We start from the raw sequence: 18,537 nt of genomic DNA on the forward strand, positions 1-18,537 counted from the left end.
TGCGGCTGGCCAGATCGGAGCGATCTCAAGATTAATCAGCCGAAATTGCGAGGATGATCCGGTTCGTGACTGAAGATTAGAGGCTTCGAATGACCCGTCCATTTTTTGTGTTGTCTCTTTGAGTGTTTTGCGTCCTTGTCCCATTTTGTATTTTTATATATATTTTTTATACACACATATATATATCTGGTCTTATGTGTCCGAGGAGAGCGGCAGTTTATTTCAAATTGATGTAATGCTTACACTGATCGATTATATGGAACTGCTTGAAATGGCCGTAATGCACTAATACCTGGACATCATTATTACTTATTTGCTTTTTATAAATATACATACATATCATCATCATTATCATTTAACACACACACACACATATATGGTGCTTTTTTGCTTTTCTTTTTCAGTCAGTTAACATTGCATCAAAGTTGTGTGATGAGATATTGCGCTCTGAACGATTAGTAAAAGTTTTAGCCTATGTCTTGGCTATTTTCAATTATCTAAATTCTTCTGGAAGTAGAAAATTCAATGCACTGCCTGGTTTTGATATGAATTACCTCAGTAATGTAAGTATTAAGAGGCACCATTATATTTCTGTTATTATCATTGAATACTGAACTAACTATGCTTTTATAAGTATTCTCATTGTTTGGGTCTCTTCTTCTCTTTATTTGTGCCTCCCTCTCACATATTCTTTCTGCTTGTGATCTGTACCTGTGTGTGTGTGTGTGTGTGTGTGTGTGTGTGTGTGCGCGCGCGTGTGTGTGTGTGTGTGTGCGTGTGTGTGTAGGCATGGTTGTGTGGTAAGATCTTTGCTTACCAATCCAATGGTTCTGGATCCAGTCCCATTGCATGCCAACTTGGACAAGTGTCTTCTGCTATAGCCCTGGGCTAACCAAAGCCTTATGAGTGGATTTGGTAGACAAAACCTGAAAAAAATCCATCATCATCATCATTTAACGCCCGCCTTCCAATTGGCTTGGGTTGGACCGTTTGACAGGAGCCGACCAAACAGGAACTTGCACCAGACTTCTGTGATTGTTTTGGCAGGGTTTTTCAGCTGGATGCCCTTCCTAACACCAACCACCCTGCAGAGTGATCCGAGGGCTTTTAATGTGGCACAAGCACAGGCAAAGTCAGTTTTTGGCAAGTTTTTTATGGCTGGATGCTCTTCCAACTGCCAACCATTTTACAGTGTGGACTGCATGCTTTTTTTACATAGCATCAGCACATATGTTTGTGTGTATTGTATGTATGTATGTATGTGTGTGTATATTGTATGTATATATATGTGTGTGTATTGTATGTCTATATATGTGTGTGTGTATATTGTATGTATGTATGTATGTGTGTGTGTGTATTGTATGTATGTATATGTGTGTGTGTATTGTTTGTATGTTGGTATATGTGTGTGTCTTGTATGTATGTATATATATGTATGTGTCTGTGTTATTGTTTCTTGATCTCAGGAGATAATTGTAAATGTGTGTTATCATGTAAGTGGTGTCCTTTGCTTATCTTTCATGAAAATATGACTGATCATGGGGAAAATATTAACCTTACTTAGAAACAGGCGAGGTTGGCTACAAGAAGGGTGTCTTCATTTTTTTTCTGTGGGCATATATGGGCTAAAACTCCTGTAAACTGTGAGATTGTAAGCAGTAGTTTGTTTAGCTTATGCCTAAACCTGGCACTGACTGCTATGCACTGACTGCAGTCTTGCTTGACTCTAAAAATGCCAGACCACCTCATTGTAAACACAAACTGTGCATAGGCACAATTTAAAAAGTGTAAATAGAATTAACTTTGCATAAATGTTAGCTTTTCATTCTATGAACATAGTAGAAGGCCCCAAGAAGACCATTAGGGAGAAGTTGTTCGTGCATCGCTACATAAAGCAGAAGCCCTCTAAGATATTCTAATGTTGTTTCTCTCTATGTTTTTAGAAAGTCTTGCTTCTTTATAATGGTAACCATGTTTGAGCCACATTGGAAAATATAGATCTTGCTATTGTTAGGGTTTATCCAACAGCTGCATATTGTTGGTTATCTCTGATTAATGACATTCCATCTATAACCATCTTGACTTTTTGTATTTCCTTCTTTATTTAGGATAATAGGATGTGATTTGAGGGAGATTTACCTGCTACTTCTAGTTGGAAAGACTTCATAGAGGTTACCTCATTCGTTTACATTCATCTGTTGTAGTTTGTACTATGTGTTGATGTTCTGGTAGATTCTGGTCAAATTAAATTCATGGCCCAGACTCAATTGGTAAATGGTACTGCTTCATAGTATCAGAGTTGAGAGTAGTACTCCTCCCCTTTACTTATACTACTCCTCAGTCAGATATTGTGAAGTAGATTTGTAGCAGTAACAAGTCACATACTCAGAAGTCATTTATTGATCTTTGGCTATCATGTAATATCCGTGCTGATCAGTTTTTGACTCAAGCAGAAAGGCGAGTACTTCATACCTTGTCACTATCACTATGGATCGGCGCAATGGCCCAGTGATTTGGGCAGCGGACTCACGGTCGTAGGATCGCGGTTTCGATTCCCAGACCGGGTGTTGTGAGTGTTTATTGAGCGAAAAACACCTGAAGCTCCACGAGGCTCCGGCAGGGATGGTGGTGATCCCTGCTGTACTCTTTCACCACAACTTTCTCTCACTCTTACTTCCTGTTTCAGTTGTACCTGTATTTCAAAGGGCCAGCCTTGTCACTCTCTGTGTCACGCTGAATATTCCCGAGAACTACGTTAAGGGTACACGTGTCTGTGGAGTGCTCGGCCACTTACATGTTAATTTCACGAGCAGGCTGTTCCGTTGATCGGATCAACCGGAACCCTCGTCGTCGTGACCGACGTAGTGCTTCCTCCTGGATCGGCACTCTCTAAAAACATATGTAATATATAAAAAAATGTAAATAGGCGCAGGAGCGGCTGTGTGGTAAGTAGCTTGCTTACCAACCACATGGTTCCGGGTTCAGTCCCACTGCGTGGCACCTTGGGCAAGTGTCTTCTACTATAGCCTCGGGCCGACCAAAGTCTTGTGAGTGGATTTGGTAGACGGAAACTGAAAAGAAGCCCGTCGTATATATGTATATATATATGTATGTGTGCGTGTATGTTTGTTTGTCTGTGTTTGTCCCCCTAGCATTGCTTAACAACTGCTGGTGTTTTTATGTTCCCGTCACTTAGTGGTTCGGCAAAAGAGACCGATAGAATAAGTACTGGGCTTACAAAGAATAAGTCCCAGGGTCAAGTTGCTTGACTAAAGGCGGTGCTCCAGCATGGCCACAGTCAAATGACTGAAACAAGTCAACAACATTTTTAGAGAGTTATAGCCAAAAAATAACAAAAAATGCATTAAAAATGGAAAAAAAATAATGGTAAATTTTTTTTAAAATCGTTGACTCATCGTAGACATTTTTAGAGAGTTACTTCCCTTATATAATAGCGAAAAAATGCATTAAAATGGAAAAAAATGATGGTAAATTATTTTTAAAATCGTAGACTCATCGTAGATGCACGCTAACACCCAGAAGGGCTCGATATGAATCACGACTATAAGATACCCAGTTTTGGTTAAACTGCACCGCAAAATGTGGGAGTAGTTAGGAATCTAAATTGTAGGAGACAGACACAACCTTACTTTTATATATAAAGATTTAAATAAAGCTGATCCATTTGAATTACTTTCAGCTGGATTCAATACGGGGAATGGGTAATTATACAGTTCTTAAAGTTCTCAAGTGTCATTTAGAAGATGATAATGACAAAACTTTGCAAGAGTTTCCTGAAGATCTGAAATCTTTGCTTCAATGTGAACCCTTCTCAATCAAATCATTGACTGTCAGTTTGGAAGGTAAGTTTTTTTCATCTTTTTTCTTGTCTTTGTTTTGTTCTGTTGGATTGTTAAATTCATTCAGCTTCTTTATTCCCTTTGGTAAACACCCACAAGGTTATCAACCACCTCACCAACAACAACACTGAACATCTTTTTGATCTCCATGTGCCTAACACACGCGGACATGCCTACAAAGTCAGAAAACAACACAGCTCCCATGACTTTCGGAAACATTTTTTCACGCTCAGAGTTGCTGAAGCATGGAATAAACTGCCTGCGTCAGTTGTTGACTGCCATGACACTGCATCCTTTAAGGCCCTCATGCTTTCCGAAATCCGACGAAACTACACCTGATTATATATACACTTTAGATGAGTTGTAGTGCACCTGAGCACTGTACACAATTATCATTATTATTATTATTATTATTTATTTTAATCCATATGCATGTCCTAGTGGTTAGGGTATTGCCCTCATGATTGCCAGATAGTGAGTTCAGTTCCCAAACCAGGCAGCATGTATTCTTGAGCAAAACCTTTCACATTGCTCTAGTGTTATATGGGGACCTGCATTTGTCAGAATAGACCTAAATGTTACCTCTGCATGTAATAAAAGGTGACTAAAAGAGGCTGAGGTTGTAGGAGTTGTACTATAACCTCATGAAACACTCACCAGCAATGACTACCCCAAACAAACCCCATAAGCTGGAAGGTTGTCGCCTGAGTGGTGCAAAAGTGTCATCTGCCAAGAGTAGGGAATCACTAGCAAATGGTGGATGCTGGAACACAATGTTACAGCGCACATGACTTCCATGCTACTGCTGCTGCTACTACTACTACTACCACCACCACCACCACTACTACTACTACTACGACTACTACTACTACTACTACTACTACGACTACTACTACTACTACTTATTTTTCATCACCAATTTTAACAAATTAGTCCATCTTATATTCTCCTTCATTGTTCATGGCTTCTTGTTGGTGATCCACTAACTTGTCAACGTCTTGGCACTAGAAATCACTGGATCTTGACTCGAAGAATTCATCTAGGCATGTTTTCAACCCTGTGTTGTTGTTGAATGAAATACCTCAGGCTTTTGGGGAGTGACTGAAAACTGACGATCCGAAAGTGCTATATAAGGAGAATATGGTGGGTGTAGATAAAACTTCCAAAATAAGCTCTTGAATAATATAATTGCTCAAATTAGCAATGTGGTGGTAAACATCATGTTGAAGAAGCATATCATGTCACCCATTGGGTCATTTCAGATATATTGCTTCAATGAGCCAATACATTTGCAGGTGTAAAATTCTGTGTTTACTGTATGGTTATTTTCAAGTATATTGTTGTGGGTTACCCCTTCATTATTCCACCAAATGCAGATAAATTTCTTGTATGGATGCAATTATGGTTTGCTTTGAAGTGTTGCTTACTTTCTAGGATTCTTCTCTCTGCTTCATATTCATGTAAAGCCCTTTTTTTTTTCCATATAGGCGTAGGAGTGGCTGTGTGGTAAGTAGCTTGCTTACCAACCACATGGCTCCGGGTTCAGTCCCACTGCGTGGCACCTTGGGCAAGTGTCTTTTACTATAGCCTTGGGCCAACCAAAGCCTTGTGGGTGGATTTGGTAGATGGAAACTGAAAGAAGCCTGTTGTGTATATATATATATATATGCATGTGTGTCTGTGTTTGTCCCTCCAACATCGCCTGACAGCCGATACTGGTGCATTTACATCCCCGTAACTTAGTGGTTCAGCAAAAGGGACCGATAGAATAAGTACTGGGCTTACAAAGAATAAGTCCTGGGGTCGATTTGCTTGACTAAAGGCGGTGCTCCAGCATGGCCACAGTCAAATGTCTGAAACAAGTAAAAGAGTGAGGATGTAAAAAAATCTCTGTTTGTAAACATGACTAACCTGGTGTTGAGCAAGAAACTGAAGGTGATAGAGGAGTGCTGGAGTTTGTCTCTTTAGTGCCAAGCTTGTGACATCCATGCACTGCGTTTTTGGATCTTACCCATCAAATGAAGTTGATAGGTGATATTATCATGAGAACATCATATCTGTTGGATCAGTTCTTTAGAGGATTGGCATGGATCCTCATAGATAAGCTGGTTCATTGAAACCTCATTGAACTGAACAAGTCAGTCAGAATGCAGAAAATCTGTGATGTTGAATTTCTACTCCTTGAAGCATGATTTCTTTCAGTATTTGCACCTTCTCTGTACATAGTAAAAGCATCTTGAGTGGCTTTGGCACTTTTGGAACTTTGATTAAAAGCAAAGGGAAAGTCCTACACTGCAGATATCAACAACCATCACCAAATTCCGAACCACATGAAGCCACTGTTCAAATAGTGTTCTTGTTTAGGAATCAAAAACTGAAATAATACACACTTCTGTGTGAGAAACAAAGTTTAACTTCATTGTAAAAAGACTTCATATTAACTCCATATATGTTATTTTTTGCATTGTATCAAGTCATTTTCTTCAGATTTTTTCTTCCTTTGATTTTCAAGCTTAACCCTTTTGTTACCAAACCGCCTGAAAAAAATTTTGGTTAATGTGACCAAACCGCCCAAATTTACCTATTCATATTTAAATGAGAATATCAGAGCAAATCTCTTTAGTACATTCGTGAAAATACATATTATACTTCGTAAAGAGTTCAACTACAGTTTTGTACAAAGATCGACGTGTAATTTTAATTCCGTGAATTTTGGGAGATTTTTTTCCGAAATTTGTTCCTATTGTGTTTTCAAAATTTGTAATTCTGACAAAAAATGGATATGAATTTCATTATATCAAGCAGCGAGTCAGAATTCGAAGGATTTTCTACTGAAGACCTTCATAAATCTAACTCTATGACTGAAAAAAAAAAGCATGTGGTATTTGATAATGAATCTGATGTTTCATTTTCCAAAAGTGAAAACAGTGAATCCGAGAGCTCCGACAGCAATAAAGAAAATGAATTGGCACCTGAATGGAGTGAAAATTTAAAAACTGTTTCTTTCGGTGATTTTTCTGAAGAAACTGGACCAAGCCACAGACTTTCCCAGAAGAGTAAAGCCTTAGACTATTTCTTTTTACTTTTTCGAATGAGCCTATTTGAAATTACGGCGGAAACGAACCGTTACGCTAAAGGTAAACAAAGCAAAAGAAAGGATAGTTAGTGGTTTCCCACAACCTTAAATGAAATTAAGACTATTTTGCCATAAATATTATTATGGGTATCAGAAAGTTACCCAGAATAACAAATTCTATCGTAAAATTTTGTTGTATACCCAATTGAATATTAGCTAATAACCCATTTTCTATAGCGATGTTTGAACAAAATTTTAATAATTTTATATTTTGTTGAATTTACCAGAGTGGTCTCCACTCTGTTGCAAGTACTTGTACCAAATCTCCTAACTCATGATATCATAATACACTTCTTCAGTCTATCACTTATCATTTTTTCTGCTCTTTCTCTGCTGCCAATCTAGGGAAGCCCTGTAAAATGTCATGACCATTACCCTTCTTCCTCTGAGTAACCTGTCAAATACAAAAAGTAATAATTTATATCTTTTGATCTCAATTACAATAACAACATATATAATATACCTGATTTGTTTTTCAATAGTCTGGAAACAAACAATGGCAAATATAAAAAATTTGCTCACATCGATTGAAAAAAGATTGAAAAGAACTTCAGAAAATGATGTCAAATTCTTTGCAGAAGTCAAGGTAAACTGACATGAATTGTGTTTTCATATACTTTGCTTGTGTTGTTTGTGATATTCTTTTATTTGTTTCAGCCATTTGACTGCGGCCATGCTGGAGTACCACCTTTAATTGAAGCTATTATATAGTTATAATAATTATTCTCCTGTCTATGTTATAATTATAAAAATTGTATAGTTATGATAATTATTCTCCTGCCTATATTCTTCTAACTACTTTTACCCTTTATTCTTCTATTTTATTCCTTATAAACCGTGATTTTATTCCTTGTAAACTTTAAATTTTCCCCGTCTAAAATATTCATACCTTGTCTCTGATGACAGAATACCCAGTGCAAGGACATGATAAACCAACCACTTGGGTTATCCCCGAAATGGCTGTAACACTTCAAATTCACCTTACCCCAATTAAATTATTCTAAATGACTTGAGATACTCGTTTTGCCTTGGTTTTGATTTTTCCTATAACATAACATAATATAATATGAGGGGTGTATGAAAAGTCTTGAGCCTCAAAAAAAAAAAAAACATGATGCAAGACTTCTGATGAAGGTACAAGGCTTCAAGGGTCAAAGGCCTTGAAGGTTCAAAACTTTTCACACTCCCCTCAAATATATATATATATATATGTGTGGAGGCGCAATGGCCCAGTGGTTGGGGTAGCGGACTCGCGGTCGTAGGATTGCGGATTTGATTCCCAGACCGGGCGTTGTGTGTGTTTTTTGAGCGAAAACACCTAAAAGGTCCACGATGCTCCGGCAGGGGGTGGTAATCCCTGCTGTACTCTTTCACCACTCTTTCTCTCACTCTTTCGTCTGTTGGCCTGCTCGCTTAGCCAGCAGGGTGGCGTCATTCGGAGGCTAAAACAATGCGAACGCATTGTGACCAGCGATGTGTAGCAACATCTGATGGTCTGGTCGGTCACGTGATCATGTGATATATATATATATATATATATATATACTACAAAATTAGAGAATGGAGAAACATACTTAAATCAATAAAACATCAACTATCCGATGATACCCAATCAATACTTTAATACACCATTACATATGAGTAAAGGCATTATACAAAATGAGATATACAGTAATAGTAAAAAGATAAAGAGATATAAGTAAAAAATTTCAAATATAATATGCAATTAAATCAAAACTGACAGCTGTTTCGGCAGTGAGGGCAGTCATACCTCATTTAACCTCTAAGCCATAAAGGCAGGTATAAATGAGGCATTAACAAGGATGCCCCACGGCCTCTTCAGAGAATTAAATTAAATTTGTTATAATTGTGAAAAATATTATATAACCATATACATATAAATATAAAAATATAAAAATGTAATCGATCTTGAAAGGATGGACTTGGTGCAAACTTAACTGTATCTATTATATTATTATTATTTTTATTATTATTATTATTATTAATATTAATAGTAATTTTTATAACTTTCATAGCTTTAGAATTTTATGAACTGAACCATGGTTTAATTATATTTTTCATCTCCCTATGTGTTAGTTTTTTTAAAAAAAACTATTAGCCAAATATGTATAATATCGGTACTTATTATATTAATATATACACTGATATATATTTGTTTTATTTTGTTCTGTTTACCTTCCTTTATTGTACCAATGAGTATTATATTATATAAGTGTAGCATTATGATGTATAAGTTTTTATATTTTACATTTTTATATTTTTATATTTATATGTATATGGTTATATAATATTTTTCACAATTATAACAAATTTAATTTAATTCTCTGAAGAGGCCGTGGGGCATCCTTGTTAATGCCTCATTTATACCTGCCTTTATGGCTTAGAGGTTAAATGAGGTATGACTGCCCTCACTGCCGAAACAGCTGTCAGTTTTGATTTAATTGCATATTATATTTGAAATTTTTTACTTATATCTCTTTATCTTTTTACTATTACTGTATATCTCATTTTGTATAATGCCTTTACTCATATGTAATGGTGTATTAAAGTATTGATTGGGTATCATCGGATAGTTGATGTTTTATTGATTTAAGTATGTTTCTCCATTCTCTAATTTGTAGTATTAATTTACGGTAATATTATTACCTTTACCCATATAATACAATAGATGAACTGATTGTTGACAATTTTTAACAATCTATGTATTAATCTTGTTGGGTACCTATCTGGCAGTATATGGATATATATTATCCCATGGTGGGTTGAATTTTCAACCCCTATCTCATTTTATAACCTATATATATATATATATGTATAGAGAGAGAGAGAGAGTGGGGTAGATAAAGAGTATAAAAGGGATAAATTATCTTGGCAGACACTATATTATCTTACAAAATGGTATAGATGCCAGCTATCCACAATGGTTTAATTACATAGTACTCAAACTTAAAAGAGTTACTGGTGCTGGTATGCCTCAATCATTGGGTAATTCTGTGTTTCTATTCAGAATTGCAAATATTCTGAGAGTATATGATTGATAATGAAGAGGAGAGTGGAGATTTATTCACATCCAAAATTTTTTTATTAAAACATTTCCTACAGCATATATAACTCTGACCTACATATGTTTCGACTGTAGTTGAAACATGTAGATCAGTGTTATATATGCTGTAGAAAACTTTTGAATAAAAAAATCTCCATCCATGAAGTAATTTCCCATTAATAATAATATCTATCATATATATATATATATATAGATTATATAGATGTAGGTCCGGGTTGATTCGGGGTTAACCACAGTAAATAAGGTACTCAATACATAGCAGAGTAAATTAATTTATTATATAGAAGGAGCTTCTACAGGACTAGAACTGTTTCATTCAAGAGAATCTTCAGGAAGCTAGTTACAAGAATTGTATTGGCATTTATACATTTAGGCAGGGTTGTGGGGACTTTTTTGGGGGTAGGCATAGCGCAAAAATCATACTTGGGGGAGTGGTCAAGGAGTCAGTGTTAAATTAGATTGAAGAATAAATAAAAAAATAAATAATAAAAATAAAATATAAAAAAATAAAAGAACCTATATATAAAAAAATAAATAAAAAAAACCTATATAAAAAAAAGGGGGAATAGAGTTTTAGGTAAATAGGAGATTCTCACTTATACCTATGCACTCATGTATACATAAACATACACAACATACAAACATATATACATATACATACACACATACATACACACACATATATATACATATTTATACACTTACACATACACATACATATACATATCTACACATACACATATATGTACACATACACACACTCACAGCATACACGTATACACACATGTGTATATATACACACACGACCTCACATACATATACGCACAGAAAAATATATATACACATACACACACATACTCACATACACGCATACACACACGTATCCACCACACACAATGCACACACAGCACACTAGTCCCTATATACACAATATACACATACACCACATATACACACCCATACATATACATACATGTATATTATACATATGTGTACCTATGCAAACCTACACATACACACATATATATACACATACAAATACAGACCCATTCCCTAATTTTTAATTTTATTATCTTCGGTTATTACTTTTGTTATCTTTGCCGCTTGGTCACAAACATCTTGGCTATGACAGCCAGTCCATTTATCTGTCTACTGGAAAACAAGCACTCATTCACTCACGCACACTCTTTAGCACGTACTCTCACTCATTCGTACACTCATACACATACACGCACGCACGCGTTATATTCATACATACATCCATCTACATACATTCACGTTATACACATACGTACGCGTACCTACAGATTTATGTCTACACTCTTAGAAGGCTAGTCTATATATATACACCCATAAATATAAATACACACACATACATATACACCTACATACAAATACATAAAGGCCCTCTCCTTAACAAAATCTCAGAACACTCCCCAAATTGTATGCATAAGAAGTATGCGAACTACAAGAACTATAGACCTACCCGGCAACCAGATTGATGACACCCCACCCACAATTAACCCCCCAAACCCACCGTTCCCCTAGCACCCCCCCCCCCCGATTACCTTTTCTCCTAAGACCTCTCACATATTGTATGTGCACGCTTGTATATGTGTATTCATGTGTGTATGCCTATGTATGTGTGTATATGTATGTGTGTATGTATGTGTATGTATGTATAAAATATTATATAATTAGGGCTTAGTGAAATGGATTGCTTTGCCGCATACTGAACTCTCTAGAAATAGCAGCCAAAAAAGTTTTTTTAGCCTCTTCCACTACTTAGAGAATATTTTCCCTCAGACATTGTTTACTCATAAAAATAATGGTCCTTTTACATACTGAATACTTGGTGAAATTGATTACTAAAATTAACTTTACCTCAATTGTTGATATATGGATGTGTGTGTATATATATGTGGGTGTATGTGTATATGTACATGTATGTATATGTGTATGATGTACGTTATGTATATATATATATATATATATATATATATGTATGCGCGTGTGTGTGTGTGTGGGTGTATATATATATATATAATATATATATATATATATATATATATTATGCATATGTATGTTGTGTGTATGTATGTGTGGTGTATGTGTATTATGTATGTGTATTATGTATATGTATGTATATGTATATGTATATGTATGGGTGTGTATATGTATATATGTGTATAATATGAGTGTATGCGAGTATGTCGATGTAATGTAGGTATGTAGAGTTATGTGTATGTGCAGGTATGTGAGTGTAGATACAAATGTAGATGTGTATATGGGTGTGTGTGTATATATACATGTATATGGGTATATGTATGTGTGTGTATATGTAAAAAAATATATATATATATATGTATATATATATATATATATATATATATATATATATATATATGTGGTGTGTGTGTATATGCGAGTATGTAGAGATATAAGTATGTGCATGTGTATATGTATATGTGTGTATATATTGTATGGGTATGTGTAAGTGTATGTATGTATGTGTATATATATATATATGTATATGTATGTGTGTGTGTGTGTATGTATGCATACGTATGCATGTATGTATGTATGAATATGTGTATGGTATTGTGTGTAAGTGGTGTGTATACATGTAAATGTAAGTGTGTCTGCTTGTATGAGAATGTATGTATGTTTGCACACATGTATATATGTGTGTGTATGTGTATGTATATGTATATGTGTATATGTGGTGTATATGTATGAATATGTGTATGTATGTGTGTATGTATGTGTGTGTGTGTGTGTATATATATGTGTATATGTGTGTATGTATATATATATATATATATGGGTATGTATATGTATGTATATATATATATGTGTATATATATATATATATGTGTGTGTGTGTATGTATATATATATGTATATATATGTATATATGTGTGTGTGTGTATACATGTGTGTATGTATGTATGTATATATATGCGTGTGTATGTGTATGTGTATATGTACATATGCGCGTACGCTCGTGTGTTTATGCATATGTAGGTACGTAGAGTTACCTATGTATGTATTTATATGTACATGTGTGTGAGTATGTATATATATGTATATATGTATGTGTATGTGTATGTGTATATATGTATGTATATGTATATAGATATATATATAATATATATATATATATATATGTGTGTAAGTTTATATGTATGTATCCGTCTATATAATAGGTAACTGCACGTACATATACTTAATATTTATTATTTATTTTTTGAGTATGCATGTACGAATAACTGCGCGTATATATATTTTACTATTTACTTATTTTTTGAGTATGCATGTAAGTATGAATATAAGGAGGCGCGGTGTGTGGTGTGTATGTGTAAGCATAGATATATGTATACTTTTACGCATGTGTGTACTTATGTGTATATATGGATGCGCGCGGTGTGTGTGTGTGTATGGGTACGCAATGTACATGTGTATGTGCGTGTAGTGTATATATATGTATATGTGTGTGTGTATGCGTATGTGTGTGTATATGTGGTGTGTGTAATGTGTTATATACATATGTGAATTTATATATATATATATATATATATATATTATATATATATGTATATATATACATGTATGTATTTGTATGTAGGTGTATATGTATGTGTGTGTATTTATATTTATGGGGTGTATATATATAGACTAGCCTTCTAAGAGTGTAGACATAAATCTGTAGGTACGCGTACGTATGTGTATATACGTGAATGTATGTAGATGGATGTATGTATGAATATAACGCGTTGCGTGCGTGTATGTGTATGAGTGTACGAATGAGTGAGAGTACGTGCTAAAGAGTGTGCGTGAGTGAATGAGTGCTTGTTTTCCAGTAGACAGATAAATGGACTGGCTGTCATAGCCAAGATGTTTGTGACCAAGCGGCCAAAGATAACAAAAGTAATAACGAAGATAATAAAATTAAAATTAGGGAATGGGTCTGTATTTGTATGTGTGTATATATATGTGTGTATGTGTAGGTTTGCATAGGTACACATATGTATATATATACATGTATGTATATGTATGGGTGTGTATATGTGTGTGTATGTGTATATATGTGTATATAGGGACTAGTGTGCTGTGTGTGCATGTGTGTGTGTGGATACGTGTGTGTATGCGTGTATGTGAGTATGTGTGTGTATGTGTATATATATTTTCTGTGCGTATATGTATGTGAGGTCGTGTGTGTATATTACACATGTGTGTATACGTGTATGCATGTGAGGTGTGTATGTGTACATATATGTGTATGTGTAGATATGTATATGTATGTGTATGTGTAAGTGTATAATATGTATATATATGTGTGTGGTATGTATGTGTGTATGTATATGTTATATAGTTTGTATGTGTGTGTATGTATGTATACATGTGTGCATAGGTATAGTGAGAATCTCCTTATTTACCTAAAACCTATTCCCCTTTTTTTATATATAGGTTTTTTTTTTTTTATATATATAGGTTTTTTTTTTATATATATAGGTTCTTTTATTTTTTTATTTTATTTTATATTATTTATTTTTTTATTTATTCTTCAATCTAATTAAACACTGACTCCTTGACCACATCCCCCAAGTATGATATTTTGCGCTATGCCTACCCCAAAAAAGTCCCCCACCAACACCCCGTTAAACCTGCCTAAATGTATAAATGCCAATACAATTCTTGTTAACTAGCTTCCTGAAGATTTCTCTTGAATGAAACAGTTCTAGTCCTGTAGAAGCTCCTTCTATATAATAAATATATATATATATATATATATATCATCATCATCATCATCATCGTTTAATGTCCGCTTTCCATGCTAGCATGGTTTGGATGAATGACTGAGGGCTGGTGAACCAGATGGCTGCACCAGGCTTCAATCTTGATCTGGCAGAGTTTCTACAGCTGGATGCCCTTCCTAATGCCAACCACTCCGAGAGTGTAGTGGGTGCTTTTACGTGCCACCGGCATGGGGCCAGTCAGGCAGTACTGGCAACGGCCTCACTCGAATCTTTTACACATGCCACCAGCACAGGTGCCAGTAAGGCGATGCTGGTAACGATCACGCTCGAATGGTGTCTTTTACGTGCCACTTGCACGGAGGCCAGATAGCCGCTCTGACAATGATCATGCTCGGATGGTGCTCTTAATACCCTACTAGCATGGGGCTCGAGTGCCAGTAAGGTGACACTGGTAACGATCACGCTCGAATGGTGCCTTTATATATATATATATATTCTGTTGTGTCTGGGGAGAGTCATTCTCTTTTAGTGCCTTATAATTTAACACACTCACCCATAAAATTTCCACTCATTTCCGTCTTTTACTGGTGAGTGTGTTAAATTATCAGGCACTAAAAGAGAATGACTCTCCCCAGACACAAAAGAATATGCTTCAACACACGAACTCACATGAAGAGTCTTGCAAACCAAATCCCAAAACAATATATATATATATCTTGGCAAGATTTTTTATGTGAAGTCGTGTGTTGAAACAGATATTGTTATATTTCGGAATGGTCATTTTGCCAGTTTAGCCAATAAAAACACACGCACTATATATTTGGTGTTACTTTGCTTTGTGATGAAAGAACTCTGGCCGAAATAAGATTAAGATTAATGTAAAAAATAAATAACACTGAAGCAAAGTAACACCAAATATATAGTGCATGTGTTTTTAATGGCTAAACTGGCAAAATGACCATTCCGAAATATAACAATATATATATCTTGATAACAGAAAATACTTCATGGATGGAGTTTTTCTATTTTTATTAATGTATTGCTACATATGTTTTGGGACCACCTCTTCATATCCATAAGATGTCCAGTGAACAAAAGTAGAAAAGTTTTTTTTTAAAAATGGTACATTCATATTTTAACAAAGTTAAAGTCACTTGTATAATTTGTTTTGTAGAAATTGTGTTAATCATATTTTCTTGTTTTCTTTCATACCTGACAAGCAGGTAACATTCAGGTATAAAAAGGTAAATCAAAATAATGTACGTTTTCAAACTGATAGACATAACAATTGGCAACTGATTTTTCATTCATTTAATTCTGGTTGACTTAAGACAGCCAAAAAGAGAATTGATTTTGATTGAATCCAAAGTCAAGATAGCTAACCACTAGCTAAGAGAGTGAGGGAGCTAAATAAGACAGCTTGCTTATGACTGCTGCCTGCCCAGTGGGAGGGAGAGAGAGAGAGTCTTAATTGTAGATTTTTTTCTAATCAAAATGGCTACCATCTTAGTCATATTTCAATTCAAATGGAACATATATCAAAATGGTGGAGGCGCAATGGCCCAGTGGGCAGCGGACTCGCGGTCATAGGATCGCAATTTCGATTCCCAGACTGGGCGTTGTGAGTGTTTATTGAGCGAAAACACCTAAAAAGCTCCACGTGGCTCCGGCAGGGGATGGTGGTGATCCCTGCTGTACTCTTTCACCACAACTTTCTCTTACTTCCTGTTTCTGTTGTACCTGTATTTCAAGGGGCTGGCCTTGTCACTCTCTGTATCACGCTGAATATCCCCGAGAACTACGTTAAGGGTGCACGTGTCTGTGGAGTGCTCAGCCACTTACACGTTAATTTCACGAGCAGGCTGTTCCGTTGATTCAGATCAACTGGAACCCTCATCGTCGTAACCGACGGAGTGCTTCCATATCAAAATGGTAAAATAGAAAAAAATCACTTGAATGAGGTTGCTACACACTCAATGCTGAGTTGATTGTCATATTACTATAATATAGTTGGAAGAATTTTTTCGAAACCATTTCTAATAAGAATCATTAAAACTTTCAGGCTTTTCAATCCCAGAAAATGAAAGAACATGGAAAAATTTCAAGCAAATGCACACAGATTCAGAAAATGTTTAATAGTATATTGGTGAGTAAATAAACCAGACTTTTAAATTTTGTTTCATGTTTTTTTTCCTTTGTTATTATCATTCTTTTTTCTTTCTCCTCTTTCTCATTCTAGTCATCATCATCATCATCATCGTCATCATCATCATTCACTTCCTCTTTCTTCTTCCTATTATCTTCCTAATCATACCCATCATCATTGTATTATTATTATTATTATTATATTATTATTATTATTATTGTTCCTGCCTTCTTAAATCATAAACAATGATGATTTAACAAAACCAGTGCCAAAGTCAAAGAAATTTTTGTCAAGGTGCCATGCAGCGGGAAGTGGGATCAAACCTAGAAGCATGTTGTTGCAAAGTGTATCACTTAACTGTGTGACTCTGTCTATATATATATATATATATATATCATCATCATCATCATCATCATCATCGTTTAGCGTCCGCTTTCCATGCTGGCATGGGTTGGACAGTGCAACTGGGGTCTGGGAAGCCAGAAGGCTACACCAGGCCCAGTCTGATCTAGCTATGTTTCTACGGCTGGATGCCTTTCCTAACACCAACCACTCCATGAGTGTAGTGGGTGCTTTTTACGTGCCACCAGCACAGGTGCCAGGCGAAGCTGGCAAACGGCCATGGTCGGATGGTGCTTTTTACGTGCCACCGGCACGGAGGCCAGGCGAGGCTGGCAATGGCCAAATATATATATATATATTACGGAGATGTACTCGCATAGCAAGTGATTTGATTTGAGATCGTGTGCTGAAATGAAAACAATTGCAGCGTGGAAAGTGTTTGTAAGCCATTTAAGAAACACACAAAAGTCGTTCGATTCACTTCAACATTTAAGTTTAATTTATCAAAATATTTTCGTCGCTTTAAGACCGTGACCTGTTCACTGACAAAAATCCATGCTGCATCTCGGATTTTTGTCAGTGAACAGGTCGCAGTCTTAAAGCGATGAAAATATTTTGACAAATTAAACTTAAATGTTGAAGTGAATCGAACGGCTTTTGTGTGTTTCTTAAATGGCTTACAAACACCTTCCACGCTGCAATTGTTATATATATATATATATTATTTAATGTACACAGTATCTTGTTATGAGCCACTAATAGTTTCAAACATTGTAGATGTAGTCTCGGGATGTTCTAATAACATGCCTTCTGTTTCCAAGCAGTCTTCAGACTCTGAGCACTTGGCCTGTACAGTTTACAAATGAGGATGCTAGAGCAAGAGAAATCGTGAGAAAAAATGAGGAGGGAGATGCAAAAAGTGAAAGGGTGGGAAAAAAAAACAGAGAAAGAGAAGTAAAAAGAAAATTGGAGTTATGTCCCCTTTGACCATAGAGCCACGTTAGTGCCAGTTGTAGAATCAATCAGTCAATGCAGAGAGGTCCAAAGTCTGCAATACAGCCGCTCAATCCAGAGAAGGTGGTGTCCTCCAGTTTGCCAAAAGAGATTTGTTCACATGTTTGTATCTGCTGAAAATTTCTGATCTAGAATTCTTAAATCTAAAAGGAATATGTAATCTTTCTGCTACGTATAAGTTGGACACCCTATAT

The 18,537-nt window shown here is 35.5% G+C and overlaps 1 protein-coding gene across 1 annotated transcript in view; it reads left to right on the top strand.

Annotated features, from left to right (window-relative positions):
- Positions 1–18,537, top strand: part of LOC115214320 (formin-B-like) — a 49,216-nt gene that overhangs the window by 27,901 nt on the left and 2,778 nt on the right. Inside the window, exons 10-13 of the mRNA XM_029783499.2 lie at positions 405–563; positions 3,701–3,863; positions 7,479–7,582; positions 16,904–16,987. Coding sequence (XP_029639359.1) covers positions 405–563; positions 3,701–3,863; positions 7,479–7,582; positions 16,904–16,987 — 510 coding nt within the window. The remainder of the gene's footprint in view (positions 1–404; positions 564–3,700; positions 3,864–7,478; positions 7,583–16,903; positions 16,988–18,537) is intronic.

The sequence above is a fragment of the Octopus sinensis genome, linkage group LG1 (assembly GCF_006345805.1).
Source record: "Octopus sinensis linkage group LG1, ASM634580v1, whole genome shotgun sequence".
In the NCBI taxonomy this organism is placed as follows: Eukaryota; Metazoa; Mollusca; class Cephalopoda; order Octopoda; family Octopodidae; genus Octopus; species Octopus sinensis.